At 43.7% G+C, this 13,679-nt stretch overlaps 1 protein-coding gene across 2 annotated transcripts in view; it reads left to right on the top strand.

Annotated features, from left to right (window-relative positions):
- Positions 1-12,737, top strand: part of LOC120913202 (renin binding protein) — a 28,289-nt gene extending 15,552 nt beyond the window's left edge. The window contains exons 5-11 of one of the 2 annotated variants that reach the window (XR_005743483.1): positions 891-1,115; positions 2,869-2,950; positions 3,030-3,205; positions 5,518-5,649; positions 10,622-10,709; positions 12,360-12,512; positions 12,562-12,737. Coding sequence is in view for 1 of the 2 variants with exons in the window: in XM_040322985.1 (XP_040178919.1) it covers positions 891-1,115; positions 2,869-2,950; positions 3,030-3,205; positions 5,518-5,649; positions 10,622-10,709; positions 12,360-12,445 (789 nt within the window). In the remaining variant the exon portion in view is untranslated. Of the gene's footprint in view, positions 1-890; positions 1,116-2,868; positions 2,951-3,029; positions 3,206-5,517; positions 5,650-10,621; positions 10,710-12,359 lie in introns of both variants that reach the window. The other variant, XM_040322985.1, reaches the window with a different exon arrangement.
- Positions 12,738-13,679: the final 942 nt, after the last annotated feature.

Genomic DNA, 13,679 nt, shown 5'->3' on the forward strand with positions numbered 1-13,679 from the left:
TGCCGGCGCAGTATTCAAACTCGTGGCGGGAAAGCGGGTATCGGCGTATACCGCGCACCCACGATTTTGCCCTGATTTTCAGGGCAAAATAGTGCGTGGTATACGCCGATAAATACGGTAAGCTGACTTCTCTGAGACCCTGACAGTTCATAAGGGGACCATTCCCTCAACAGATTCCACTCCACTTGTAACAATGGCACAGCGCCACCTAGAGGTTTGAGGAAAAACCTGCCCCATGCCTACACCCTTCCAGCACAGTGACCGAGTCACAAGCAGCTCCTGGCCTCTGGTTATGATGAAAGCCGTCACTCTATTTTGTTTTTAGTTGGGTAAAATATACACATGTACTGTGTATGGTCAGATTGTAGACTGGATCATCTGCAATGACTGTAAGGTTGCTGGTTCAACTAGACCAGGGCTTTAAGGACTATCTGGATGTATGGAACTCCCCAATGCATTGGCCAGTGAAAACATCCACACGCAGATATGGTATGTCCAAACTAGACTTTATTTCTAATGCGTACTTGTTCATAATCAAATCATACAAGAAAGGAACACCCTTGTCCCAGCCAATCATATTTAAGTTATTAGGTTATACAAGTATTATTCATCACAATTATACACTGTGTGTAAAATATAGCAATCTGTCTTCTGGGTGCCTGGCTAAATCTGGTTTCTACTGCAGCTTATCTAATGTTATTGTATCTATGTCCAGTACATAATAATATTGAGCCAAGGTTGTTAGCTTTTGTGTAACTAATCCTAGAAGCTCAAGGATGCATCTTCATACAAGCATTAATTACTATGGGGGAACTCTAGCAATCCTTATAATGCATTGATATTATGGGGGAACTCCAGCCTTTCAATGACGTTACCAATCTATATTTTAGAAGGCAGCACGAGAGATGATGGACCAGATTGTACATTGGGTGAGAGAGGATCCATCAGATTTGGGAAGGCCGGAGCTGCCGGGAGCTGATCCTGTGAATGGCATGGCGGTGCCAATGATGCTGTTAAACCTAGTGGACCAACTGTGTGAGGAAGATGAAGAGGCAGCAAAGAAATATGAGGAGCTGGAAGCCTGGAGTGTGGAGAGGATTCTGCAGCATATACAGGTACCTGAGAAATGAAACTACACAGGGAGGGGATGGCAGGAAAGGCTAGTGATCCACTGAAATTTTGGCCACTGAAAATTTTCGGACAAAGATAAGGTTTTCAGTGTTGTGCCGCTAATGGCTGCCAAAAATGCTATGTAGCTCTCACCTGCAGAGCACTAGTAAGTGACCTTGTGATTGTGAGATTTGAGGTTTCTTCCCAGGAAGTGTCAGTTCTTAGACTACAGGCAGAGGTTGTGTGTTAACCTATGCATTGCCATGCCTCATGTTTGAACAAACTCATGACACCTGAATGTTAAGGTTTACTTTGCTATAAGCTGTGTGTACATGGGCAACAAATGACACCATAAAATGATCAACACACATCTTATGTAGGTGAAAAACACAAGGTGAAGGTTAGAAAGTTTATAATGTAAGGTATAATATAAGAAGGTATAACTAATATAAAAATACTGGAGCTAATTAAAGGAGCATTTCTATAAATTCCCTAAAAAGCTTGGCCTACCCTTGAAGTTGCTCCTGCTTTCATCTTATTCAGCCAGCTTCTTTGGCTGCTTAATCCTTATTGCCCCTTATATTCTGACCCTATGAAAATGCTGCTTGGTGTATGTTAGAAATTCTGTATATAGCCCTACAGAACAGACACAGTGCACAGTCCACATGTGCTTTGCTGCTTAACTGCAGACCGAAAACAGGAAACTTTATTATACAGAGAAAAGAAATGGCGTATTACCATAAATGCAGCTACAAACTTTTAAACACTGCCATCTACTGGCTGAAGAATATTTTTGTAGTTATTGTACAAAAATACAGTACATGAACAATGTATTCCAACATTTTATAACCGGGTTACAATTTCCTCCCAAAATTGTTCTCAGACAGCATAGAATCATGTGACTAAAGGCAGATAGTCCTGTTCAGAATGACAGTGAAAATCCTGCTGAATCTGGATACTGGGTACATTGCATTCAACTCATTAAAGTCGACCTATAATTGATGGTATTGACAGGATCATTAAAAGCGGAGAGAAAGAGAGAGGCTTATTGACTAATCCTGCTGGGTAAAATGCAGCTTCTGGTCTATTCAGTACTGGTGATAAGGCCTAGGCAGTTGGCAGTCAATGCCCAGTGTGGAGAATTACCAATACCTTTGGCCATAGCTGTAGGTGAGAGAGGTCTGTGCATGCATGTGCCATGCTAAGACTCAACATCGGCCTCCTCCCTGCCCTTCATCCATATAAAGTATCCGGTCACACAGGCAGCCAGGGCCGATCCGCCCTATAGGCTTACTATGCAAGCCGCTTAGGGCCCCGCAAAGCTACGGAGCCCCCCCCCCCAAATTACTAGAGACCCCTCATGGTGAGAATTCATTTTTGGCCCCTTACCCCGCTTCTCAACTCGCTGGCTGCATGGGAGAAGAGATAAGAAGTCAGCATTCCCTGCTTCTCACTTTAATGTAAGATGTAATTTCCGACAGTAAAACACCCCTTCACCCCGCTTCTCAACATCTTTAATGTGACATGGCATTTTTCTTAGGGCCCCAGGGAGGTCAGGATCGGCACTGCAGGCAGCACTTACTTTAGTCAGAAATTAGGAGGAAAGGACTAATCTATACATATTTCAGGGCTAAGATGGCCGTACATGAATTTAAATTTGGCCAGTTCAGCAGGGACTGCACGTTTTACTGCAAGTTTTTTGACCTTTGGTGAATTGTACGTTGATGTTATCGATGTGCCTCCTCAAATTAAATTTAGCGTGATGGTCAGGAAATTTTGGAGAACGTATCTGAAGATGGAAAGGAGCTTCCAGGGTGCATGGGCCGGCATCAAAACCCCGGTATGGAATGTTCTTAGATACATTTATAGCCCCAAACTGTTCCTTTTGCTTTTATCTAATCTTTCTTTTCCCATCACAGGACATGCCCTTGAAGCTGGCTGGTTTCTTCTGCGCCATGCCATCAGACACTCTGACCATACTTTGAGACAGACTGCAGTGGAGAAGTTTGTGTTGCTGCCATTTCACTCAGGGTGGGATCAAGAGCATGGAGGTCTCTTCTCCTTTCAAGATGTGGACGGGCATTGCCCTACACAGGTGAAGATGAAGTTTGAAAGGAGGGCCCATCACCCAAGGAGGGCCCATCACCCAAAACTAGCACCAATTGCTAATAGGCTGATGTTAATGTATGGTAAAGCATTAAAGCTACAAAAAAAGGCTAAATACCCAGATGAAATACATATAGAGTAGTTAAAAGAACAACAAAAAAAAGGTAGTGATTGTTTGGTGGAGGAGCAAAGTTCGACTTTAAAGTGGTTGTAAACCTTTGTGTTTTTGCACCTTAATGCATCCTATGCATTAAGGCGATAAAACACCTTGCAGTCAACGGCCCCCCTGAGCCCTCGTTCTACTTACCTGAGCCCGGAATCTCTGTGTGCGCGATCCCACGTTGCCTTCCCCAGGTCTTGCCGGTGCCATCGGGGCCACTCTGAAAACGAACTGCACAGTGGAGGTAAGTATGATATGCATGTTTAATAAAATAATAGCTGAACCTCTACAACCCCTTTAAAGGGCTTGTAAACCCTTTGGGAGAACTTACACCTACAGGTAAGCCTAGATTAAGGCTTACCTGTAGGTGCTTGCAATATCTCCGAGACCTACACGGTCTCGAAGATATTTGCAATTTCCCCGAGTGACACCTTCAACGGCGTGAAGATGGACGCTTGCTGCCACGGAGAAGATGGTGACATCGCGGGCTTCTCCTGCAGGTAAGTGTCATAGTAGTCCATTATGCTTTACCTTTGCAGGGCGACATAGAGGAAATAAACCCCATCAGGGTTTACTTCCTCTTTAACTTATTTCCCCTATTGCATTGGGATACATTCTGTATGTCACTGTGGCCAGTTTTTCCTTCTGCTTCCATACTTCTGCATAACTCCCAACTAACCCCGATTTGGAGGGACTGTCCCTGATTTGGAGCAATGTCCATTTGTCCCTCATTTTGGTCTGATCTATATAGTTGCATAAAAAATACACTTTTTATCTTTCAAAAAGTGTTTGCCAGTGCTAGACCTTTCAGCCAAATTTATAAATTGCTATATTTGTAAATTTAAAAATCCAATATAAAGGAATAGTAGTGGTAAAAAAAAGTGCCTTGTTGATTCAATTATCATCCTTCTTTTTTTTTTGGTTAGTTCGCCTTTAACCACTTGCCGACCTCCTCATGTACATATACGTCAGCAGAATGGCACGGGCAGGCACATGTACATACCTGTACGTCCTCTGCTTGACGTGGGTCGGGGGTCCGATCGGGACCCCCCCGCTACATGCGGCGGTCGGTAAGCCTCGGGGAGCGATCCGGGGCGACGGCGCGGCTATTCGTTTATAGCCGCCCCGTCGCGATCGCTCCCCGGAGCTGAAGAACGGGGAGAGCCGTGTGTAAACACGGCTTCCCCGTGCTTCACTGTGGCGGCGTATCGATCGAGTGATCCCTTTTATAAGGGAGACTCGATCGATCACGTCAGTCCTACAGCCACACCCCCCTACTGTTGTAAACACACACTAAGTGAACACTAAATGATACAGCGCCCCCTGTGTTTAACTCCCAAACGGCAACTGTAATTTTCACAATAAACAATGCAATTTAAATGCCCCAAAAATTTGTCAAAATTGTCCGAAGTGTCCACCATAATGTCGCAGTCACGAAAAAAATCGCTGAACGCCGCCATTAGTAGTATGGAATAAAACTATCCCCTATTTTGTAAACGCTATAAATTTTGCGCAAACCAACCGATTAACGATTATTGCGGGTTTTTTTTTATACCAAAAATAGGTAGAAGAATACGTATCGGCCTAAACTGAGGAAAACATTTTTTTTAATATATGTTTTTGGGGGATATTTATTATAGCAAAAAGTAAAAAATATTGCATTTTTTTCAAAATTGTCGCTCTATTTTTGTATATAGCGCAAAAAATAAAAACCGCAGAGGTGATCAAATACCACCAAAAGAAAGCTCTATTTGTGGGGAAAAAAGGACGCCAATTTTGTTTGGGAGCCACGTCGCACGACCGCGCAACTGTCTGTTAAAGCGACGCAGTCCCGAACTGTAAAAACCCCTTGGGTCTTTAGGCAGCATATTGGTCCGGGGCTTAAGTGGTTAATGGGGGTGTGACAGGGGGGCGTATCTTATGTCTACATACATTTGCTAGTAGGTGTCCCTCATTCCCATGTCAAAATGTTGGGAGGTATGCTACTGAGAGAAGCAAAGTTCCTATCTATTCTTTCTTTTATCCGCTTGTAAATTCCCCAGGAACTATAACCATCTCCCTGTATCACTGTAAACAAATAAAGGTTGGGTTTACTTATTCATTGTGCTGTATGTGGATAATTCATGTTTTCTTTCTTCCAGCTGGAGTGGAGTATGAAGATGTGGTGGCCACACACAGAAGCTCTGATTGCTTTTCTGCTTGGATATCAGGAGACCCGCGATCCACGTCTACTCGACCACTTCCAGACAGTCTTTGACTATGTCTTCACCCGGGTACATAATATTAACCACTTGCCTACTGGGCACTTTCACCCCCTTCCTGCCCAAGCCATTTTTCAGCTTTCAGCGCTGTCACGCTTTGAATGACAATTGCGCGGTCATGCAAAACTGTGCCCAAATGAAATTTTTATAATTTTTTTCCCCACAAATAGAGCTTACTATTGGTGGTATTTGATCACCTATGCGGTTTTTATTTATTGCGCTATAAACCAAAGAAGAGGGACAATTTTGAAAAGACACTATTTTTTACTTTTTGCTTTAATAAATATCAATTAAAAAAAAAAAAAAATATATATATATATATATATATATATATATATATATATATATATATATATATATATATATATATATATATATATATATATATATATAATATATATATATATTCAAATCTTTTCTCAGTTTAGGCCGATACGTATTCTTTTACATATTTTTGGTAAAAAAAAATCACAATAAGTGTTTATTGATCGGTTTACGCAAAAGTTATAGGGTCTACAAAATAGGGGATAGAGTTATAGCATTTTTTTTTTTTACTAGTAATGGCAGCGATCAGCGATTTTTATCATGACTGCAATATTGCGGCGAACACATCAGACACTTTTGACACATTTTTGGGACCAGTCATATTTATACAGCGATCCCTGCTATAAAAATGCATTGAGTGCTGTATAAATGTGACTGGCAGGGAAGGAGTCAACACTAGGGGGCGAGGAAGGGGTTAATGTATTCCCTAATGAGTTATTCTTATTGTGGGGGAGGGGAGTGACTGGGGGAGGTGACCGATGGTTGTCCCTATGTACAAGGGACACACCATTGGTCCCCTCTCCCTGACAGGACGTGGATCGGTGTGTTTACACACACCAATCCACAGTCCTGCTCAGTTACTGGGCAATCGCGGGTGCCCGGCGGCAATCGCTACCGCCAGGCACGCGCATTGGGTCCCCAGTGATGTGGTCGGTGCGTACGCGCCGCCTAGTGGCTTAAAAGGGCACAACATCATATGACGTCCACCCAGAACAATGGGGTTAGCCTCCCGCCGTTATTTGATGGTGGGCGGTAGATAAGTGGTTAAAGTGACTTTTCTTAAAAAAAATTCAAGTAAATAAATGTCATGTAACTTGCCGTTCCACCAAACATTGCTTCAATTCTGGGAAACCGACCCTGGAGGCCAATCCTTGGGTGCCCTCTCACTGGTTCCTCGCGCTAACCTTCATATAGTATAAGTCCTGCAGTGAGATGAAGGTTGGCAGGAGAAACCAATGAGAACTGTCAAGGGATTGACACCCTCAGAAGTCTTGGTTTCCTGGCAGACTTCGGGAGACTATTTTCTCAGGATCGGAGCAGTGTTCAGTGGTGTGGACAGCGGGGGAAGGTAAGTATTCAACGGCAGCTCCACCTCCATGTCCAGCCTGCTCATTGGACTATGAAAGCATACAGTACAGACCAAAAGTTTGGACACACCTTCTCATTCAAAGAGTTTTCTTTATTTTCATGACTATGAAAATTGTAGATTCACACTGAAGGCATCAAAACTATGAATGAACACATGTGGAATTATACATAACAAAAAAGTGTGAAACAACTGAAAATATATTTCATATTCTAGGTTCTTCAAAGTCGCCACCTTTTGCTTTGATTACTGCTTGGCACACTCTTGGCATTCTCTTGATGAGCTTCAAGAGGTAGTCACCTGGCGCAGCACCCCATCACTCGCCTTGGTCAAATAGCCCTTACACAGCCTGGAGGTGTGTTTGGGGTCATTGTCCTGTTGAAAAATAAATGATGGTCCAACTAAACGCAAACTGGATGGAATAGCATGCCGCTGCAAGATGCTGTGGTAGCCATGCTGGTTCAGTATGCCTTCAATTTTGAATAAATCCCCAACAGTGTCGCCAGCAAAGCACCCCCAACACCATCACACCTCCTCCATGCTTCACGGTGGGAACCAGGCATGTAGAGTCCATCCGTTCACCTTTTCTGCATCGCACAAAGACACAGGGGTTGGAACCAAAGATCTCAAGTTTGGACTCATCAGACCAAAGCACAGATTTCCACTGGTCTAATGTCCATCCCTTGTGTTCTTTATCCAAACAAGTCTCTTCTGCTTGTTGCCTTTCTTTAGCAGTGGTTTCCTAGCAGATATTCTACCATGAAGGCCTGATTCACACAGTCTCCTCTTATCAGTTCTAGAGATGTCTGCTGCAAGAAGAACCTAGAATATGAAATATATTTTCAGTTGTTTCACACTTTTTTGTTATGTATAATTCCACATGTGTTCATTCATAGTTTTGATGCCTTCAGTGTGAATCTACAATTTTCATAGTCATGAAAATAAAGAAAACTCTTTGAATGAGAAGGTGTGTCCAAACTTTTGGTCTGTACTGTATATTTGTTGTGGTCCTTCCTATGCAGCTTAACCCCTGTAAAACTTCCCGAACATCCAACTTGTTCAGATCCAAATGACAGAAACCTGTTAAGATGTTGAATTGTACAATACAATAGAGTCCTACTATGAAATGGGTCATTACAATTTCTATATAAAATAAATAAAAAATCTAACAGGGGTGGTGATATGCAAATGGTGGAATTTGAGCACTTCTTCACCACATACTGTAAAACAATATAGATAAATTGATCCAGGGATTTAGGCAGCTAAAATTATGTGCAAATCTGAAGCTTTCCAATAAGTCAGTCCCACCCACGCCTGACTCCAATGCCTCCTAATTGGTCGCTTTCTGGTTGAAAACCAAAGCATTTTGCATACACTAGTAAAGGGAACACAGTGGTCTAGCAATGTGTACGCTTTATAAACTTAGTGTAGCACCCTCTAGTGCTAGAAATTTAGAATGCTCTTTTTTTTTTTTTTTTTTTTTTTTTTTTTTTTTTAGATTCGATTTTTTTCATGTACAAACACGGAAGTATCAACCATAAAATACATATAATCTACATGTATATCAATCCCACCCAGTTTACCTTCCTCCCGCCCTCCCCTCTGCAAACATCCCAGAAACCTTTAAAAACCAACCATCTTTCCCAAACCCCCTCTGTATCTTTCAGCCTGTCCCTCTTCTCTGCTGCTTCCATCTTACAAGTATAGTCTACTCTTTTTATACTTGTTTTTTCTTTAGGTAGCCTTTTTTTGGGTATTGGTTCCTTTTGCAGTGTTCAGTAGGGGTGTAATTAATGTTTTCTTATGGGGTTTTTTTGTGTCGTTTGTACAATGAAACAGACATGTCAAAGGGTTATTTAATATTCTCTCCCTGTTATCTCTTCTATGTGTTCTAGACTTTCCTGACAATTTTATTTTATTTTTGGGCAGTCCTACCAGATATGTATCATTGTGCCGATTTGTTTGCACTCCCGCCAACACTGTGGGGATTTATCTTGTTGACATTTGTGAATCTGGTACCACCTTTCCAAACACATATAATTTGCTTCAATAAAGATTTACAGTAGCTCACAAGGGTCATCTGAGGCACAGAATCTAAGTGGTCGTTGGCCTTTGCCAAAGCTCCTGAAGTGCAGATGGCCAGGAACCCTAGTGGTCCTGGTTTTCTTTACTACAACTGGCACCAGGTCGTGGCCTTCAAGATTCCCCCAACATGGCGGTTGACTAGAACATAAAGGCTATAGTGTGGAGACTGTTTACAGGGCTAAAGACAAGAGAGTAATCAGGTCCAGGAAGGAGTCCAGGCAGGAGAGAGAGTAATTGGGTCCAGGCGGGAGGGTAATTGGGTCCATGCAGGCGGGAGGCTTATTGGGTCCCAGGCAGGCGGGAGGGTAATTGGGTCCCAGGCAGGCGGGAGGGTAATTGGGTCCCAGGCAGGCGGGAGGGTAATTGGGTCCAGGCGGGAGGGTAATTGGGTCCCAGGCAGGCGGGAGGGTAATTGGGTTCCAGGCAGGCGAGCGAGCGATTGGGTTCCAGGCAGGCGAGTGAGCGATTGGGTTCCAGGCAGGCGAGCGAGCGATTGGGTTCCAGGCAGGCGAGCGAGCGATTGGGTTCCAGGCAGGCGAGCGAGCGATTGGGTTCCAGGCAGGCGAGCGAGTAATTGGGTTCCAGGCAGGCGAGCGAGTAATTGGGTTCCAGGCAGGCGAGCGAGTAATTGGGTTCCAGGCAGGCGAGCGAGTAATTGGGTTCCAGGCAGGCGAGCGAGTAATTGGGTTCCAGGCAGGCGGGAGGGTAATTGGGTTCCAGGCAGGCGGGAGGGTAATTGGGTTCCAAGCAGGCGAGAGAGTAATTGGGTCCAGGCAGGCAAGAGTGTAGACGGGTCAAGGAAGGGGTCGAGGTAGGCGAGAGAATAGTCGGGTCCAAGAAGGAGTCCAGGTGGGGGAGAGAATAGTCGGGTCCAAGAAGGAGTCCAGGCAGGGGAGAGAAGAGTAGGCAGGCCCAAGCAGGTGAGTGAGTAATTAGGTCCAGGCAGGGGTCAAGGCAGGTGAGAGATTAGTCAGGTCAATCCAGGTTGGAAACAGACAGACAACTGGCAGGTTAGTACAATTGCAACTTTTAGCCCTCAGGTAGCTGACAATATGACACAGCACCAGTCACTTCAAAGGCTGTTGCTTAAATACCTTTCTGGTCAGAGGACTTGTCCAGGGTTCTCTGGAAGTCCAGGAGATGGTGGAGAACCTATGAATCTTGGAAATCCCAGCAGGGAACCTGCAAAGAATCTCGAATGACCCACTTAAAATGCTTTGAGTACAGTAACAGATCCTCCAGCTTCACTACTTTAGGAGCCACGAATATGGAACATGCATGCAGCCAATAACATCACAACTTTGTATGCATACTTGTTCCAAGTCCATGACTTAAGTATAAAATTATCATGCTAGCCAGGCAAAAAGCATTTTTCCGAAAATGCCAGGCTCCCTGTCTGTCTCAGCACAGGTTTGACTTTTTGTATTGTGATATTTTACAGCATGTGCATAATAAAACGCCTTCCTTCTGTGTTTTGTGTTTTTTCAGTTTTTGGACCCTGAATACGGGGAGTGGTTTGGCTATCTGAGTCAGGATGGAAAGGTAGCGCTCAGCATTAAAGGAGGCCCATTTAAAGGTTAGATTACCATTTGTCACAAGCAATTTGGATTAACGTTTCAATAAACTTCTGCCAGCATCTCCAAGATACACTATATTACCAAAAGTATTGAGACGCCTGCCTTTACACGCACATGAACTTTAATGGCATCCCATTCTTAGTCTGCAGGGTTCAATATTGAGTTGCCCACTCTTCGCAGCTATAACAGCTTCAACTCTTCTGGGAAGGTTGTCCACAAGGTTTAGGAGTGTGTCTATGAGAATGTTTCTTCTTCCAGAAGTGTATTTGTGAGGTCAGGCACTGATGTGGACAAGAAGGTCTGGCTCGCAGTCTCCACTCTAATTCATCAATTAAAGTGGATGTAAACCCCAATTTTTTTTATTTATTTTTTTATGTCACAATGTAGAGTATAAGATTTCCTATCATCTGTGCCCAGTCTTGCCACACAAAGTTAATCCAGCTCTGAGCAATCCTCTTTTATTGTTCAGTGAAAATTAACAGACTTCCAGATAAAAACCTGTCTAAATAAAAAGTCCTTTCCTCTCTCCTTGCTTTGAGTGACAGGTTATTTACATATCTAGCTCGGACATGTTTATCTTATGTTATGTTTTATAATATGAGGTGATCCACAGTATAAAAAGTGAGAAATCCACCCCTCCCCCACATAACACATCCTGGTAATATACAATGAACTGTGGATCACCTCATATTATGATTAACATAACATATGATAAACATGTCCAAGCTAGATATGTAAATAATCTGTCACTCAAAGCAAGGAGAGAGGAAAGGACATTTTATTTAGACAGGTTTTTATCTGGAAGTCTGTTAATTTTCACTAAACAATAAAAGAGGATTGCTCAGAGCTGGATTAACTCTGTGTGGCAAGACTGGGCACATATGATAGGAAATCTTATACTCTACACTGTGACATCAAGGTCAGTACTCTGTGTAGGCCAGTTAGGTTCCTCCACCCCAAACTCGCTCATCCATGTCTGCCGCCACCGGATCTTGTCCACTTCCCACCCTCTGCTGCTCTTCTGATGTGAGGGGACTGTGTAACTGGGGGGCTGTGTAACGCAGGGGCTCTGTTATTGGGGAGTGGGTTTGTAAATGGGGTGACTAATGTGATGGGGAAGCTTTCTCATGTATAGGGGGGCAACTGATGTATAGGAGTGACTCTGATGTGATGGGGGGGCTCTCATGTATAGGGGGCTCTGACATGATGGAGGACGTCTGGAGTGATGGGTGGCCTCAGATATGAAGGGGAAACTTCTGATCTGATGAGGGACATCTGATATATAAAGGTGACTGATGTAATTTGGAGATATGAATGGATAGACTGGACTCTGACATGATGGGGGAACTTCTGATGTGAAGTGAGTTTCATCAAGGAGTTCTGTGCCGTCTTCTGGGCTCAATTTTCCATTGATATGTAACATTTACATTTTAGCCTGGGTACCTTAAGATTTCACATACTTTTAAAAGGTGTTGAGGTATCACATTGGACTCCATATATATCATAGCAGGTCTGATATTACGCCTCTTCTCCATCATGGGTATGCTTGACGTGGTTCATATTTTACTTTGTTCTGTAGCCTGCAACGCATATTCTATAGACTGTTTCCTTATCTTTTGTGTTAACACGAAGATTTTATTACATTTTAGGCTGCTTTCACATCCCACGGTGCCTGTATATGTGCGAGGAGATTCTGTCCAGGCTTCTGGAAGAAGACAACCAAGCCACAGACTAATTATTATGGACGACTCAAGAACATTCCTAGCTGGAAAATTGCTCCTAGTCATTTCAATGGGTCATTGCAGCTTACAGTGATTGGCTTATATACCCTGCAATATATCTATGGAATTTCTTGGTGCCCACCCTTGCCCATGCTAATTTTTTCTAATGGTGGGCTTTGATATGCTAGCTTATGATAGATGCATAAAGGTTTATGGCACATTTATTTTCTTACAATCATCTGTAACTGTGAAGTGCTAAAGCGGGAGTTCACCCATTTGTGTTTTTTTTCCTCTTTTCCCCATAGCTTCCTGCTCGTTTTGTCTAGGGGAATCGGCTATTTGTTTTAAAATATGATCCGTACTTACCCGTTTTCGAGATGCATCGTCTCCGTCGCTTCCGGGTATGGGTCTTCGGGAGCGGGCGTTCCTTCTTGATTGACAGTCTTCCGAGACGCTTCCGACGGTCGCATCCATCGCGTCACTAGTAGCCGAAAGAAGCCGAACGTCGGTGCGGCTCTATACTGCGCCTGTGCACCGACGTTCGGCTTCTTTCGGAAAATCGTGACGCGATGGATGCGACTGTCGGAAGCCTCTCGGAAGACTGTCAATCAAGAAGGAACGCCCAGTCCCGCAGCCCATACCCGGAAGCGACGGAGAAGATGCATCTCGAAAACGGGTAAATACGGATCATATTTTTAAACAACTAGCCGATTCCCCTAGACAAAACGAGCATCCATCTATGGGGAAAATGTGTTCAACATGGGTGAACCTCCGCTTTAATGTAGATTGTTATATCTAAAGGTGGAAATGTTTGAGGCCACATTGGCTCAATTATCTAATTCCTATCACCCTAGTGGAAACTGTTTGTGTCATAGTCAGTGCTTTGCAGAAGTCGAAAAGCCACCTAGCTGTTGAGTAGATGTTTTCTATTATATATAACTTTTAATTACTGAGTAACCTATAGTTCAAATGTCTTTAGGGCAGTGGTGGTGTGCTCATAAAGGGCACACGGGTGCCGCCCCCTCTCTCCTGCCACCTGTCACCATAGATAGATTTATGCATTGCATGGGGTATTTTTTGGAAGCCCCTAATTAGAGCCATAGGTGCCCAAAAAGGTGAACAGCGGGCGCCATGCTGGGCGGCTCGCAGTTCACTCAGTGTTGTGTTAGGAAAGCAAATGAATATTCGCTTTCCTAACACTAAACCGCCTCTCAGCCAATCAGGTGCTCGGGTCTGTTACCTGATTGG

The sequence above is a fragment of the Rana temporaria genome, chromosome 9 (genome assembly GCF_905171775.1).
Source record: "Rana temporaria chromosome 9, aRanTem1.1, whole genome shotgun sequence".
Lineage (NCBI taxonomy): Eukaryota > Metazoa > Chordata > Amphibia > Anura > Ranidae > Rana > Rana temporaria.